At 41.4% G+C, this 16,372-nt stretch overlaps 1 protein-coding gene across 2 annotated transcripts; it reads left to right on the top strand.

The window, feature by feature from the left end:
* The first annotated feature begins 884 nt into the window (after positions 1 to 884).
* Positions 885 to 16,217, top strand: LOC114248229 (uncharacterized). Of its 2 annotated transcripts, XM_028181403.2 has the most exons (5): positions 885 to 1,038; positions 3,978 to 4,089; positions 5,517 to 5,672; positions 12,286 to 12,427; positions 13,457 to 16,217. In XM_028181403.2, exons 2-5 carry the CDS (start codon positions 3,985 to 3,987, stop codon positions 13,543 to 13,545), a joined length of 492 nt encoding a protein of 163 aa, XP_028037204.2. In that variant the 5' UTR covers positions 885 to 1,038; positions 3,978 to 3,984; the 3' UTR covers positions 13,546 to 16,217. The 2 variants fall into 2 exon arrangements, with proteins under 2 accessions (XP_028037204.2, XP_089590697.1); XM_089734571.1 differs by lacking the exons at positions 885 to 1,038; positions 3,978 to 4,089 and adding an exon at positions 4,885 to 5,041.
* The last annotated feature ends 155 nt before the right edge of the window (positions 16,218 to 16,372 follow it).

The raw sequence follows: 16,372 nt of genomic DNA on the forward strand, positions 1-16,372 counted from the left end.
CAATAAATCTGAAGTTCGCACAGAATACTAAAAGCTATCTTAACGTGATACTAACGACAGTATTCATAGTCTCGACATGATAAATACAATAATACTATTTACATTTTATATAATGTGAATATTATAATAAACATAATGTAATTTCAAATTTTGTGCAAAATAAAGCCAAGAATGAGAGCACAAGAATAAACAGTTACAAAAAATGGATCTATGGGTTTAATATATTCTAAATTTTCATAGCATATTAACGGATAATTTAAAACCGCCTACCAAAATTTATTTGCCAATAGTCGTTTTTTGTCCTGATTACTATTTTACTAAAGATTAAAATTAAGATGACATGAGCAGTGTGTTCCGTAACAAAGTAACACTCGAAAAATACTGTTAAGAACGAAATACACGACTCATATATTTTTTTATCTGACATTATAAAAATATTAATACTAGTTCAACCCGGCCATTTTGCCCATTGATTTTTGAATTTAGATTGTTCTAATCACTAACAAACATCTGCTCGACCAATCTCAAGGTTTCTAGAGCAATGAATCGAAATCGTTCTAGGCACTTCGGCGTCTATAGAGAACATAAAAAAAAACATAAGTAGAAAAACACATCGACTTTTTTATTTATATATATTTTATTATCGACCGTGTATAGTAAATGTACGCAAAGTACAAACGCACTGTGTGCTTAATACGAGTTTTTTAACATATCAATCGCGTAAAAGTGAACTCAAATTTGTCTGGAGTTGAAACAGCGCCCCTAGCGGCAAACGTAGGATAACTGCGTTTAATTGATGAATCTGTTTAGCTAATCGAGTACGGACTACACATTAGGGCACATTTTGCAATGTCTACTTATTTGCCGTTGAGCTTGGCGCTGTAGTCGTAAAATAATAGGTCATAGCGTAGTTCCAAATTTCACCACCCGCTAAAGTCGGTTTGTGGAAGTTGCAGACCGCGCTGTGGAGTGCAGTGTATTCATTCAATTATTATTAATAATTTTAGTCTTTAAACAAGGTCGAAGTGCTTATTTCAAGTGAGTGCAAACATTTAATATTTCGTTTTCTCCAAGTTTGATAACTTCTTTGACTTAGTTGTAGGTTAAAAATGCTTTATGAATTATATATAGGTATCTTAAACAACAATAAGTAATTGTTTTTTTCTCATCTTATCTACCTAGTGGAAATATTTAATTTCGAGAATGAATATACTTTCCGTATTAGTTCCAAGTTTACTTTCACATGAGTTCATAAAAACAGAACGGGATTTTAGGAGTTGTAACTCAGAACTTAAGGTATACGATTGTTTGCTTATAATTGTTTCTTGCGTCTATTATGGGTTGTTAAGATATAGGGATGAATGACCATACGCCAAGTCGGAAAACAGAATAGATTAATAACAATGACGTAATTTATGCTGTTAAGTTGTTATGTTACAAATGTTCGAAATTAGCCAAATTAAAATCAACATACATCATTTTTGAAAATATAAGTAGGTAACTAGCCGTAATCGCCCGCTTCGCTGGGCATTTAGAAATAACATTATTATTTATTGTCATTATTATTAGGGAGTCCAACACTCATATAAATATTAGCCTATCCATTAAGTACATGTATTTTCTACATGGATACCAAGTTTTAAGTCAATCGGATGCACGGTTCAGTAGTTATAACGGAACATCCGTAAAAACCACGGTAGATTTATATATTAGTATAGATATACTAACTTTTCACCTAAAAATAAAATCTTCCCGGTAAAACGTTGCAAGGGAAAAACAAACATACTATCTACATCCTGTAATTCGTATAAAAATGGAATTAGTACTAACAAAATTCTGATTTCAAAGTCTACTTTATGAGAAACGTAAAAAAAATTGTATCCTTCTTTTAACGACAGCATGAGTTCGCAGTCTACAGTCTATTGACAAAGGAGCTGCATGCAATAATATAGGACTCTTTTTTTTTTCTACCTGTTCGCTGGAAACATATGGGTTATTCCCGCTAGGTCCGGATAGGTGAACTCAGGGACTGAACCTGAGAGAGCTCGCTAATACTGGCCCTAGAAAGAGCAGTGCTTGGCAGAATCTACTACCGGATCGGAATCGCGACGCACGAGATCTCGCGACGCGAAGATCCGGCAGGAAACTCAGCGGGCTAGTTCGCAGGTCGAACTCTTCATAGTAATCAATGAGTTCAACGAGGATGGTGACTGGTGTTTGAAGAGCATAGAGCATTTTACTGGTGGTAGGACCTCTTGTGAGTCCGCGCGGGTAGGTACCACCGCCCTGCCTATTTCTGCCGTGAAGCAGTAATGCGTTTCGGTTTGATGGGTGGGGCAGCCGTTGTAACTATACTGAGATCTTAGAACTTATATCTCTAGGTGGGTGGGGCAGCCGTTGTAACTATACTGAGATCTTAGAACTTATATCTCTAGGTGGGTGGCGCATTTACGTTGTAGATGTCCATGGGCTCCAGTAACCACTTAACACCAGGTGGGCTGTGAGCTCGTCCACCCATCTAAGCAATAAAAAAAAAAAGCGAGAGTGGGTCCGGAGGATCCGATAAGAAATTCTTCGGGCGACGGAGGCTTTGCGTTGCCCCGTCGTCTGGGTGGCAAAACAGAGCGTGCATATTGATTGTATCATCCTTTTTTTGCGAGGTAGCAAACGCGCGGCCGGGGTTAGCCTACTTCGTTGGGTAGGGGGGCGCATGGACCATGAACTTTTAGTCACTATGAGTCTCTTCCATAGATACTACTCTTCTATAGATAATACACTTAATATTGTCACTTCGACGGAAAGCGTCGCGCATTTGACGTTCGCGCATTTTACGAGAACTCTCGTTCATACATTGTTAATATGTTATAGTCGATTGTTCTGAATAAGGACTACGGTGAATTAGTGGATTTTGAGTTTGCTAATTTTTATTAAAATATGGCTAAAGTGGGTTGAAGCAAATGGTTCAACTTTTAAACTACAAGCAAAAGGTCGTCCAAAAACATCTAGGACCGAAGACAATATTGAGAGAGTTATGCAATCGCTAGGCGGAAATCCATAAATGTCTACTCGCAAGAGATCGTCTGACTCTGTCTTACACTTATCGCGACGAAGCTTGCAACGAATTTTAAGCTTTGATCTTAAACTGCATCCATATAAGCTGCAATGAATACAAGAATTGAAAGACACTGACTTCAGAGCAAGGATCGCATTTACTAATGAAATGATTAATCGTTTTTTAAATTTTGACAGTACCCATTTCTCTGATGAGGCCAATTTCCATATCAATGGGTTCGTAAGCCGTCAAAATTTTCGCTACTGGAGTGAGAATCCCAAACTCAAACACCAAAAACCCACTGCTTAGTCCTAAAATGACAGTATCTCTAGCAGTGGAATAATTGGTCATTTATTGCTTAGACGGGTGGACGAGCTCACAGCCCACCTGGTGTTCAATTGTTACCGGAGCCCATAGACATCTACAACGCAAACGCCATACACCCCCTTGAGATATGAGTTCTAAAGTCTCAGTATAGTTACAACGGCTACCCGACCCTTCAAACCGAAACGCATTACTACTTCTCGGCAGAAATAGGCAGGGTGGTGGTACCTACCCGTGCGGTCTCACAAGACGTCCTACCACCAATAAAAAATGATTGTCATGTGGTGTTCGAGGGGGTAGGCATGACGCGTCTTACGATGCCCCACTATCTTTCCTTACTAGAGGCCATTCTGCTGCACTAATTTAAGGGGGAACTCTTCACTGTAGTCCTCATTTGATCGGTCAAATTGCCTAATTTCCAATTGAAATTCAAATTCGACGTATGATACAGCTTCAGTTAAACTGTTAGCTTACCACCCCTCCTGGCTGAACCTTGCTCGCCCACTTTCCCGGCAAAATTGGAAAGGCCTCCGAGCCCCCAGTAATCATAAAAAAATCAGTAAAAAAGGCAGGTTTTATTGTACGTTTTTTTTTTTTTCAGTCTCATCATGGCTTGCCCGACGTTTCTGCAGGCATGCTTCAAAACGGACACAGCTTGCGGCCGTTGCCTGTCGAAGAAGATGACCTGTTACGTCTTAGCTATAATTTTATTTGTGAGTTTTTACTCACGAAAGATAAAAATCGCAAAAGTGAACAAGGACCGAACATTTTAAAATAGGTTCAAGATGCTCGCTTGACCCTTTCATGTCAATGTCACCTAAAAGATAAGACACCTACCGTACTCGTACTGAGTTATATGAATATACTAATATCGTTTTTTTTAAATATTATACCAATACCATACTTATGTAGAATAGGGATCGCAGCGCATAAAATAAAACTTCCACTGTTCCAAATTTTTCTGTTATAATAACAATTGAAAAATTTATTAACAGTTTTATAACGCCTTGCTCATTTTTTAACCGTCTTCGCTATCTTCCATTCCTTCATTCATTCTCTTCTCTCTTTCTTTCCTTTCTCTCACTCACATCTTAACGCTCCGTTCCTCACTCTTTTCATACGTTCCGTTCTTACCAATCCTACACTTATACAATTATTTCTAATTAACGTTCACATTTACTTAGCCGATGTTCACAAATCGGTGAATAAAACGCAAATGTCGTGTAATAAAAATGAAGCTAGCAAAAAATGTAATTTGCGTAATTACTGATGGTTTGGCCCATAGTTAACCCATCCGGGTAGACAAATGTCCATTCTGTTTCTGCCGCAAAGTTACGTTCCGGTTTGGAGGGTAGGATAATAATAATCATGCGTAGACGGTATTTAGACTTAAATCTGTTAATTTCACAGAATATTGAATGATAGTCACGGCGAAGTGTGGCATCATTTCACGAGTTTATAAGTACTGAACCACTGTCATAATAATAATTGCAAACCGCATTTTTTTGTTGCCCTTGTAGGCAGACGAGCACACGGCCCACCTGATGGTGTATGGTCTCCGTTGCCCATGTACGTCAGCAGTGGCAGGGGCAGATACAAACCGATCCCTACCGCTCTACCGGTGAGTGCTTGGCGATCACCGCTATTTCCGAGCTTCGTCGAGAGGTGAAGAAAGGCATCCGCCTACAGAAACGAAAGCCCTCATTAAAGCACAAAAGCTGCCGAGCAAATTAATGCACGGTCTCTCCTATACCGCATCTCACATTTGTCTTAATTTATAAACACCGGATATAATCCAATTGAAAACAAATGTCAGGGTCGAGGATTTGCGCTAGCAGAAATCGTAACCAGCTATTTTTCTATGCGGCAGTACTAACGCGGTTCATTTATTTATTTATTTAAAAACGTACTGCCAAACCACAAACATTTCACATTGAAAATAACTTAAACTATTTAATTTATGGCCTGATTCATGTGAAAATAATGGCGTACATAACATTGGCAATTCATCGGATCGAAGATGGAATACAATAATAATAAAAAAGAATACCTAATGAAAACATACTTTGAAATTCAAATTTAACAAGTAAAACAGTATTATTTGTTGAAATATTAATAAAAAATCAATACATTATTACAGATTCTCGAGGCCTTAGAATTCGTGAGTTTCGTTTTCCAACCATCTTCAATGAGACCTACCACTACTCACCTGAACAACGCGGAGGTCGCCGTCGGAGTACTAGTGTCGCTACTGTGTTTATTCTTCTCCGCGCTGCTGATCGTCGGATTATACAAGGTAAGCTTTCAAATTATTAAAATTATAATTTGCGTAACTACTAGTGGTAGGACCTCTTGACAGTCCGCGCGGGTAGGTACCACCGCCCTGCCTATCTCTGCCGTGAAGCAGTAATGAGTTCGGCTTGAAGGGTGGGGCAGCCGTTGTAACTATACTTGAGACCTTAGAACTTATATCTTAAGGTGGGTGGCGCATTTACGTTGTAGATGTCTATGGGCTGCGGTAACCACTTAACACCAGGTGGGTTGTGATCTCATCCACCCATATAATCAATAAAAAAAAACAACATATTTATTTCCACTTGCATGTCAATAAGGAGGATCTTCTCTTATCACGGTGAAGGAATAACATCGTGTAATAAAAATCAAACCCGCAAAATTATAATTTGCGTAATCACTGGTGGTAGGACCTCTTGGGAGTTCGCACGGGTAGGTACCACCACCCCGCCTATTTCCGTCGTGAAGCAGTAATGCGTTTCGGTTCGAAGGGTGGGGAAGCCGTCGTAACTATACTGAGACTTTAGAACTTATATCTCGAGGTGGGTGGCGCATTTACGTTGTAGATGTCTATGGGCTCCAGTAACCACTTAACATCAGGTGGGCTGTGAGCTCGTCCATCCATCTAAGCAATAAAAAAAAAAAAAAAAATCTTCGTTCTGTAAACGGCTCATTCTAAATCAAAATCCACCAAAACGTCGCTACCGTGGCAGGTAGTATGATAATATGTGGCATTTGTATATGGAGTGAAGTGTGCTCAGTTTAAAGAGCAACTTTGGCGCAATCTTTGAAATCACTCCGCTTACTGCACTTTTTTTTATTAATACACTTTTATTAGCTTTAAACCTATGTATGTCAGTATGTAACGGAATCTTTGAACATGATTTTGACCCCGTTGAAAATGTTAGATTAACTCGAAATTAGGTATACTTATTAAGGACCGATGAAAAATCAATATAAAAAAAAAATTAAAACAAAAAATTGAAAAAAATGAAATTCAAATAAAAATGAAAAATAAATAAATAGTTAAAAAAATGATTAAAATACGCTTTTATAGAAAAATGCACCCCACGCTTTTTTTACAGTAAAATCATTTTTTCTTACACTATTTTTAATTCAAATTTATTAAGATTTATTTTCAATTTTTTAGTGGGATTTTCTATAAAAGCGTATATTTTTTAGTTTTTTTTTAAACTATTATTTATTTTTTTATTGCCCTTGTAGGTAGACGAGCATATGGTTCACCTGATGGTGAGTGGTTACCGTCGCCCATAGACTTCAGCAATGCCAGGGGCAGAGCCAAGCCGCTGCCTACCGTTAACTAATCGGTCGCTTTTCGACGGAAACTTTCTCACTGTCTACAGAGGTTCACCCCGATCCTGCTTCTCTTCCTCACGTCGCTTTCTTCATTACTGACGTCACCGTGCTCCCGGTTCCGACGGTATATCCAACCGCGTTATTAAACTTCTACCCGTCCAACTCATCGTGATGTTGGCATCTATTTTCAATGCCGCTATGGCGAACTGTATCTTTCCCGCGGTGTGGAAAGAAGCGGACGTTATCGGCATACACAAACCCGGTAAACCAAAAAATCATCCGACGAGCTACCGCCCGATCAGCCTCCTCATGTCTCTAGGCAAACTGTATGAGCGTCTGCTCTACAAACGCCTCAGAGACTTCGTCTCATCCAAGGGCATTCTCATCGATGAACAATTCGGATTCCGTACAAATCACTCATGCGTTCAACAGGTGCACCGCCTCACGGAGCACATTCTTGTGGGGCTTAATCGACCAAAACCGTTATACACGGGAGCTCTCTTCTTCGACGTCGCAAAAGCGTTCGACAAAGTCTGGCACAACGGTTTGATTTTCAAACTATTCAACATGGGTGTGCCGGATAGTCTCGTGCTCATCATACGGGACTTCTTGTCGAGCCGCTCTTTTCGATATCGAGTCGAGGGAACCCGCTCCTCCCCACGACCTCTCACAGCTGGAGTCCCGCAAGGCTCTGTCCTCTCACCCCTCCTATTTAGCTTATTCGTTAACGATATTCCCCGGTCGCCGCCGACCCATTTAGCTTTATTCGCCGACGACACGACTGTTTACTATTCCAGTAGAAACAAGTCCCTAATCGCGAAGAAGCTTCAGAGCGCAGCCCTAGCCCTAGGACAGTGGTTCCGAAAATGGCGCATAGACATCAACCCAGCGAAAAGTACTGCGGTGCTATTTCAGAGGGGAAGCTCCACACGGATTTCCTCATAAGCTGGGCACGTGCCTTGCCGACGCCGCTCCGCCAATCCTCCCTTGCGGCCCGGATTCGAATCCATCCCCCGAGGACACCGTCGAATCCATAAACATCATTACCGATCACATCTCTTCCGCGATCATTAGATCTTCAAAAGAAGTCGATGTGGAGGACAGCTTCCACCGCATCAGACTGTCCCCCGATCTTAGGAATCTCTTAAGAGTTAGGAACGCGGCAATCCGGGCCTACGATCGTCTTCCCACGCATTCAAACCGGATTCAGATGCGTCGTCTACAACGCGAAGTCCACTCCCGCTTAAGCGACGCGCGTAACGATAATTGGCATAGTTATCTAGAACAACTCGCGCCCTCCCACCAAGCATACTGGCGACTAGCTAGGACTCTCAAATCCGAAACTACCGCTACTATGCCTCCCCTCATACGCCCTTCAGGCCAACCACCGGCATTCGATGACGATGACAAGGCTGAGCTGCTGGCCGATGCACTGCAAGAGCAGTGCACCACCAGCACTCAACACGCGGACCCCGAACACACCGAGTTAGTCGACGGGGAGGTCGAGCGCAGAGCTTCCCTGCCGCCCTCGGACGCGTTACCCCCCATTACCACTGACGAAGTTAGAGACGCGATCCACAACCTCCAACCTAGGAAGGCACCCGGCTCCGACGGCATCCACAACCGCGCGCTAAAACTCTTGCCAGTCCAACTGATAGCAATGTTGGCTACAATTTTAAATGCCGCTATGACGCACTGCATCTTTCCCGCGGTGTGGAAAGAAGCGGACGTTATCGGTATACATAAGCCGGGCAAACCGACAAACGAAACTTCTAGTTACCGTCCGATTAGTCTCCTCTCGACGATAGGAAAAATTTACGAACGGCTCCTTAGGAAACGTCTCTGGGATTTTGTTACCGCGAACAAAATTCTCATAGACGAACAGTTCGGATTCCGCTCTAAACACTCGTGCGTACAACAAGTGCACCGCCTCACGGAGCACATTCTGATAGGACTAAATAGGCGTAAACAAATCCCGACCGGCGCCCTCTTCTTCGACATCGCGAAGGCGTTCGACAAAGTCTGGCACAACGGTTTAATTTATAAACTGTACAACATGGGAGTGCCAGACAGACTCGTGCTCATCATACGAGACTTCTTGTCGAACCGTTCGTTTCGATATCGAGTAGAGGGAACTCGTTCTCGTCCCCGTCAACTGACCGCCGGAGTCCCACAAGGCTCCGCGCTCTCCCCGTTATTATTTAGTTTGTATATCAATGATATACCCCGGTCTCCGGAGACCCATCTAGCGCTCTTCGCCGATGACACGGCTATCTACTACTCGTGTAGGAAGATGTCGCTGCTTCATCGGCGACTCCAGATCGCAGTAGCCACCATGGGACAGTGGTTCCGGAAGTGGCGAATAGACATCAACCCCACGAAAAGCGCAGCGGTGCTCTTCAAAAGGGGTCGCCCTCCGAACATCACTTCGAGCATCCCACTCCGTAGTAGGCGCGCAAACACCTCCGCCGTTAGTCCCATCACTCTCTTTGGCCAGCCCATACCGTGGGTCTCGAAGGTCAAATATCTAGGCGTCACCCTCGACAGAGGGATGACATTCCGTCCCCATATAAAAACGGTACGCGACCGCGCCGCGTTTATTCTAGGACGACTCTATCCAATGCTTTGTAGTCGAAGCAAACTGTCCCTCCGTAATAAGGTAACTCTCTACAAAACTTGTATACGCCCCGTCATGACGTATACAAGCGTAGTGTTCGCTCACGCAGCCCGCACCCACTTGAAATCCCTTCAGGTTATTCAATCACGATTCTGCAGGATAGCCGTCGGAGCGCCTTGGTTCCTTAGGAATGTGGATCTCCACGACGACCTGGAGCTCGACTCTTTTAGTAAGTATCTACAGTCGGCATCGCTGCGCCATTTTGAGAAGGCGGCACGACATGAGAACCCTCTCATCGTAGCCGCTGGAAATTACATACCCGACCCAGTAGACCGAATGGTAAACCGTCGACGTCGCCCAAAGCACGTCATTACGGATCCTCCTGATCCATTAACGGTGCTTTTAGGCACCACAAGCACCGGTCACCGTCCTCGTCGAACCCGTCGCTTGCGACGAAGGGCTCGACGAGCGAACTAACCCATAGACACAGCCCACTGAGTTTCTCGCCGGATCTTCTCAGTGGGTCGCGTTTCCGATCCGGTGGTAGATTCTGCGAAGCACTGCTCTTGCTAGGGTCAGTGTTAGCAACTCTCCGGTTGAGCCCCGCGAGCTCACCTACTAACGTTAGGGTGAAGCTGAAATAGCCTCTCAAGGCTATCAGCATAGGTAGGGAAAAAAAAAAAAAAAAAAACGGATTTCCTCCCGTATTAGGAGGAGGAATCTCACACCCCCGATTACTCTCTTTAGTCAATCCATACCCTGGGCCAGGAAGGTCAAGTACCTGGGCGTTACCCTGGATGCATCGATGACATTCCGCCCGCATATAAAATCAGTCCGTGACCGTGCCGCGTTTATTCTCGGTAGACTCTACCCCATGATCTGTAAGCGGAGTAAAATGTCCCTTCGGAACAAGGTCACACTTTACAAAACTTGCATAAGGCCCGTCATGACTTACGCGAGTGTGGTGTTCGCTCATGCGGCCCGCACACACATAGACACCCTTCAATCTCTACAATCCCGCTTTTGCAGGTTAGCCGTCGGAGCTCCGTGGTTCGTGAGGAACGTTGACCTACACGACGACCTGGGCCTCGAATCTATACAGAAATACATGAAGTCAGCGTCGGAACGGTACTTCGATAAGGCTATGCGTCATGATAATCGCCTTATCGTAGCCGCCGCTGACTACTCCCCGAATCCTGATCATGCAGGAGCCAGTCACCGTCGACGCCCTAGACACGTCCTTACGGATCCATCAGATCCAATAACCTTTGCACTAGACGCCTTCAGCTCTAGGAGCAGGCTTAGGGACCTCGGTAACCGTACTCGTCGAACTCGACAAAGAGTTCGCCGTGCAACCTAACCCATGAATCAGCTCGCTGAGTTTCTCGCCGGATCTTCTCAGCGGGTCGCGATTCCGATCCGGTAGTAGATTCATTCGCGAAGCAGCTACTCTTGAGTTGTTAGGTCTCCTTCGGAGGCGCTCGCGTAGCTGTTAGCAAATCCCACCCCTCCTGGCTGAGCCTTTGCTCGCCCACCTGTCCTGGTGAAACTGGAAAGGCCTCCGGGCCACCAGTAATCCTTCAATCATAAAAAAAAAAAAAAAAAAAAAAACGTCACCGTGACTTCACTGCTTTATCATTCTCTCGCGTACAAATTTCCCTCCATCTACTGCGAAATCTTGTTGTCTTCGTGAAGGGCATTGTTGAACTTGATGTTCAGAGAAGATTTAACTTGGTCAGACCATCTCGTGGGACTACGTCCTCTGAGACCTTTGACCTCTATCTTGCCCATCAACATCGGCTATTCGAGATTGTGACCCTCTATTCGACCAATGTGCCTATAGAACAGAACCCTCCATAGATGTCATATAATATTCTAATTGAATGATAAAGTAATATCTAAGTACAGTACCAAAAGAGCTACAGCCCTGTGAAGAAACTCCGAAACTAACTCAAATCAGAGAACAGATAATGGACTTAGTAAAAATAGATACGGCCTCAATAAGCTTAAGAACTTAAATGGCTCCCTATACGCCTTCGTAGGCATACTCGAATATTATGTCTCCTATTCAATATCCTACATAAGCCCACTTCTCCCTTATATTTACGTGAGCGATTCTCTTTCATTCGTTCTCCTGATGCTCCCTGCAGGTCCAACCAACGTTCTGTTTTGTTATTCCCTTCCCACAAAACCAATTTCTATTCTCACTCCTTTACTGTGCACGCGGTCAGACTGTGGAATTCGTTGCCGGCTGACATCCGAGTTTGCAAGTCTGTTTCTGTTTTTAAATACAAGGTCAAACAATTTTATCTCTCATCAACCGAATGATCATGGTTCTATACTCTTCGTATATACGAGTGTTACTGTGTTACTTATAATATTTTGTATTCAAGTTTAACAATATTTGCTATGTGTGTGTGCATTACTATAATTCTCATGTTGTATTTGTTATTTTAGTTATGTGTTATTTGTTCTACACACGCTCATCACTTTTTATTGTTATTCTCATTATCCTCTCGCAGGTTTGCTGGAGGAGATTTCTTAAAGAAATAAGCAGCGCCTTTGTACATAATTTTCCTATTACTCTGTACTATGTCTTCTTTTCTGTGTGTACATAAGTAAATAAATAAGCCGTAATGAAAAATTCTTAAAGTAATTGCTGCAAAAAATCCTTTTTTTATAGGACCGCCTCTCCTACTTGAAGGCATATATGATATACGCCATTATCGTGATCACATTTTCAACAATCGGTTTCTTCATGCTCCTATTCACAAGACCTTCGGAAATGGGCCTACGCGGGTTTTTCAATATGGTATTTTCGATCAGTAAGTTCATTTTTAATACTAATTTACTAAACGTTTATTTACGTGCATAGCCTCACCAGTATGCTCAGTGGGAGTTTATTAACGTTCTCGATATCGTCAAAGTTAACTCAAATTTGTATGTAGTTGGAACAGCGTCCCTATCGGCAAACAAAGGGAACCACAAGAGCTCAAACACAACGTAAACGCCTCCACGGACCTTGTAAAATTAACGTCGAGCAGCCATGGCTTCAAAGATAACACGCCCCGTGCATTCGTATCGAGCAATGCGACAGTGTCGGTGTTCGAATCCCGCAGGCAGGCACTAAATATTTCCAATAATATACGTACTTAACAAATGTTCACGTTTGACTTTCACGGTGAAGGAATAACATCGTGTAATCTAGACAGTAACTATACTTGAGACCTTAGAACTTATATCTCAAGGTGAACACGAAAATATATGTGAGACGGCGCGAAATCGAAAGAAGTTTTTAAAATAATATAGGAACGTGTTCCAAATTTAAAATAACTAGTGGTCCCGCAGTAGTCGAAATTCGACTATAATTAATTGGAATTGTAAGTTTGTACCCTATTATGATTGTATTTTATACTTTTATAATCACAAATTTCGCCAAGGCTAGACGTCAAGAACAAAAGTTTGACAATAAATAGTATGCATGCGTATGTGCGTCAAATACATGGTATGTAGTGTGTGTAATGTTTTCTTTATTGATTTAATACATCTTTTATGCATTATTTAAAAAAAAATGCATTGTACACTCCTCCGCTATATTCTCTATAAGTGCGGGAAAATTCATACTCCTCCGTTCGCGCAATTTTCGTAAAAAGGGATACAAAGTTTTTCCTTCACGAATTAATATATAAGTATAGATTAAAAAGTTGAAAAAAAAAAAAGGTTTTTATGTAACAGTATTTATGGCCAGACTAGTTATATAGAACACCACATTAAGCTGCATAAGTAGTTTACATTAGTGCTTATTACGATTTGGAAAATTCGATGAGATTTCTGTATTATACAATATTTTTCAGCGCTACTCATCCTAAGTTTGCTCGCAGTACGTGCCTACCACGCCCAAGAAAGAAGCTACAATAATAACAACCAACGTGGAATTATCTGAATAACTTAAAATTAATATAAGTCTAACAGTACAATTAAAACTTGTAGATAAATCAGTGCAATCGTATCTATCGTATTGGAGCTTTTTATAAGCTTCTCTTTACATATGAAAAGAAAGGCTTCAACTTTTGAAAACTCAGCACAGTCGTGATTTGACTGATGAAACGGAAAATGTGACACTAAAAAGAGACAAACATGTACAACATCACACAGTAAGCTCATACATAAATAAGAATACTTGATAAATTCGTAATGATACAAACAAAAATTTACCGATGGTAGGACCTTTCTGTAACTATACTGAGACCTTAGAACTTATATCTCAAGGTGGGTGGCGCATTTACGTCGTAGATGTGTATGGGCTTCAGTAACCACTTAACACCAGGTGGGCTGTGAGCTCGTTCATCCATCTAAGCAATAAATAAATAAAAGAGTATTTGTGAATAGCATCGATGTGCGCCCAGCAGTGAGCTACCGTTTTTGGCGGTTGGCACTTCAGTATCACCAACTAGTCTAAAATAAGGAATATAATCACACCTGAAGATTTACTATAATTATTTTGTTTGTATTTCATTTCTCCCTTAATATTTAATAAGGTCATGTGGCAGAAAAGAAGAGCAAACTGTATTATAGGTTGGGGAAAAAGTTTCTTCGCATTTTTTAAGAAAATTCACAACATTTTTAATAAAGTTTATTTACATTTAACTAAAGTATGCAGGTACGATTTTGTTCGATAATATTTTGCAATCGTGTATTTAGGGACATGATCCCATTGCTATAGAAATTTTGGGGCTTCTGATCAAAATACCGCGACAATTGGTTTTGGCAGCCCTCTCGTGATGTTAACCTGACACTATCTAAAAAATTCTGAAGAGACCGAAACAGGTGGAAATTTGAAGGTGCAAGGTAAGGACTATACGGCGGATGCATTAACACCTCCCAGCCAAGCTCTCTTAATTTTTGTTGAGTGGCTAAAGATGTGTGAGGTCTAGCGTTATCATGATGAAAACCACACCCCTCCTGTTGATTAATTCCGGCCGCTTTCTTTCAATTTTTGCTTTAATCTCATCAGTTGTTCACAGTAAAGTTCAGAATCGATGGTCCTGCCTGGTGGTAATAGCTCATAATGAATAATGCCACAGTTTCGCCACAGTCTGTGAAGCCTGACCGGCCTTTGACCACGACCTTTTTCGAACGTTCTTGTCGTACATGATCCACTTTTCATCACCGGTTATCAGTTTCTTCAAAAATGATTCGGTTTCATTACGTCGTACTAAATAATTACAAATGAGTACACGGTTTCTGTTGGTCATTAGATTTCTTTCAGAGAGCTCCTGGGGTACCCAAATTTAGAGCTTTTTGTGTACCCAGTTTTTTTTCAAATGCGCCAAAACTGTTTTGTGGTCAATTCCCAGTTTTTCAGCTACGTCGTAATTACTGATATGCCGATCTTGCTCCACTTTTTCAAAAATGGCACCCATTTTATCCGTAATAGAGCGACCAGGGCGACGTGCATTTTTGACATCAAAATTTCCGGATTGAAAACGCTTAAACCAAATTTGTGCTACTCTCACAGACACAGCACTAGGTCCATAAACATCGCAAATTTTTTTGCGATGTTAAATTGTGAAATTTAAAAAATTTATGCGATTGAAAATTTTAAAATGTATTGAATTTCTCCATTAGATTCACTCATCTTGACAGTACGAAAAATAAATAAATAAAAATCACACATTTTCCAAATTTGAATCTGGAATTATCTTGTTTAAAATTTAAACTTTTAATGATACCAAAACCAGCCAGATACAAATAGTATAGACAAAGAGATTTTATTACAAGTTCATACATACTAAAATGCGAAAAGACTTTTTCCCCAACCTATTACTTCAAATAAGAAAATCCCCTGACAAACACAGTATTTAACTTAAGGCATAAACATATTATTATGTCTTTGATTGCCATGTAGGTCACCGGTGCCCTACGTGGCCCACTGAAGTGATTTGTCGATTGTCGTTTCGATTGTTTGAGGGAATGTCGATTTTTCTCTTACCTACGCCGAAAGTTCGGTTTTCCTCCCGCTGTACAGGGAAGAAAGTCAAACTATTGCTTCCGCTGTACAGGGAAGAAAGTGTAACTTTTCCTCCCTGGGTACTGACAAGTGCGCATGCGCGTTAGTGTCTACGTCTGCTCTCACGCACCTAAAATTCTCCACCATTGTTGTGCTCGGGTAATTTGCAATATTGTGTTTAGTGTAAAAGTGAAATAAACAAAAGGCAATAAAATTTAATAGTGAAGTACTAAACAAAGATAAGTTCATCAGACGGTTCTTATTCAATTAGTAGTAGTTTATTTAAAAATTAAAAAACAGTTAAATTGTTTTTTTATGAGTACGGGAGGGCCGGCCGCCCTACCCCCCGGCAGGGCTTCGCCCCTGGACCCCGGCTCGGTACTCCACGAACTTTCGGCCTGGTAGGAGAAAGGATAGTATGTGCACCACGGGAAACAATGTACTATTCTTTGACATAAGCTAAAAAAAAACAAATAGTCATATTATGCTGGACTGCGTGCCATTGTAACAAGGCTGAATATATCATAGTAATATTTATAAATCATGCTATTATTACTATTGTAACGTAAGGTACTTATTTTATTAAATAATATTGTAAATAATTTTTTTTATTCTGTTTTAATACCTACTCGTAAATAAATGAGTTATCATTTAAAATGAAATTATAACTGGCTATGTTGTGTACATGGAGACGGGGACAAGGGAATCGTTCATTGTTCAGTTTGTTTAGTTGCGATAATCGGGTGCTTAGCTTAATTTA

This window comes from Bombyx mandarina, chromosome 18, assembly GCF_030267445.1.
Source record: "Bombyx mandarina strain Sakado chromosome 18, ASM3026744v2".
Classification (NCBI taxonomy): domain Eukaryota; kingdom Metazoa; phylum Arthropoda; class Insecta; order Lepidoptera; family Bombycidae; genus Bombyx; species Bombyx mandarina.

Coding starts and splice junctions, on each gene's coding strand:
- LOC114248229 (XM_089734571.1), top strand. CDS start 4,928: ATGGTCTCCGTTGCCCATGTACGTCAGCAGTGGCAGGGGCAGATACAA. Junction 5,673..12,285: donor TGATCGTCGGATTATACAAG/GTAAGCTTTCAA, acceptor CTTTTTTTATAG/GACCGCCTCTCCTACTTGAA. Junction 12,428..13,456: donor CAATATGGTATTTTCGATCA/GTAAGTTCATTT, acceptor AATATTTTTCAG/CGCTACTCATCCTAAGTTTG.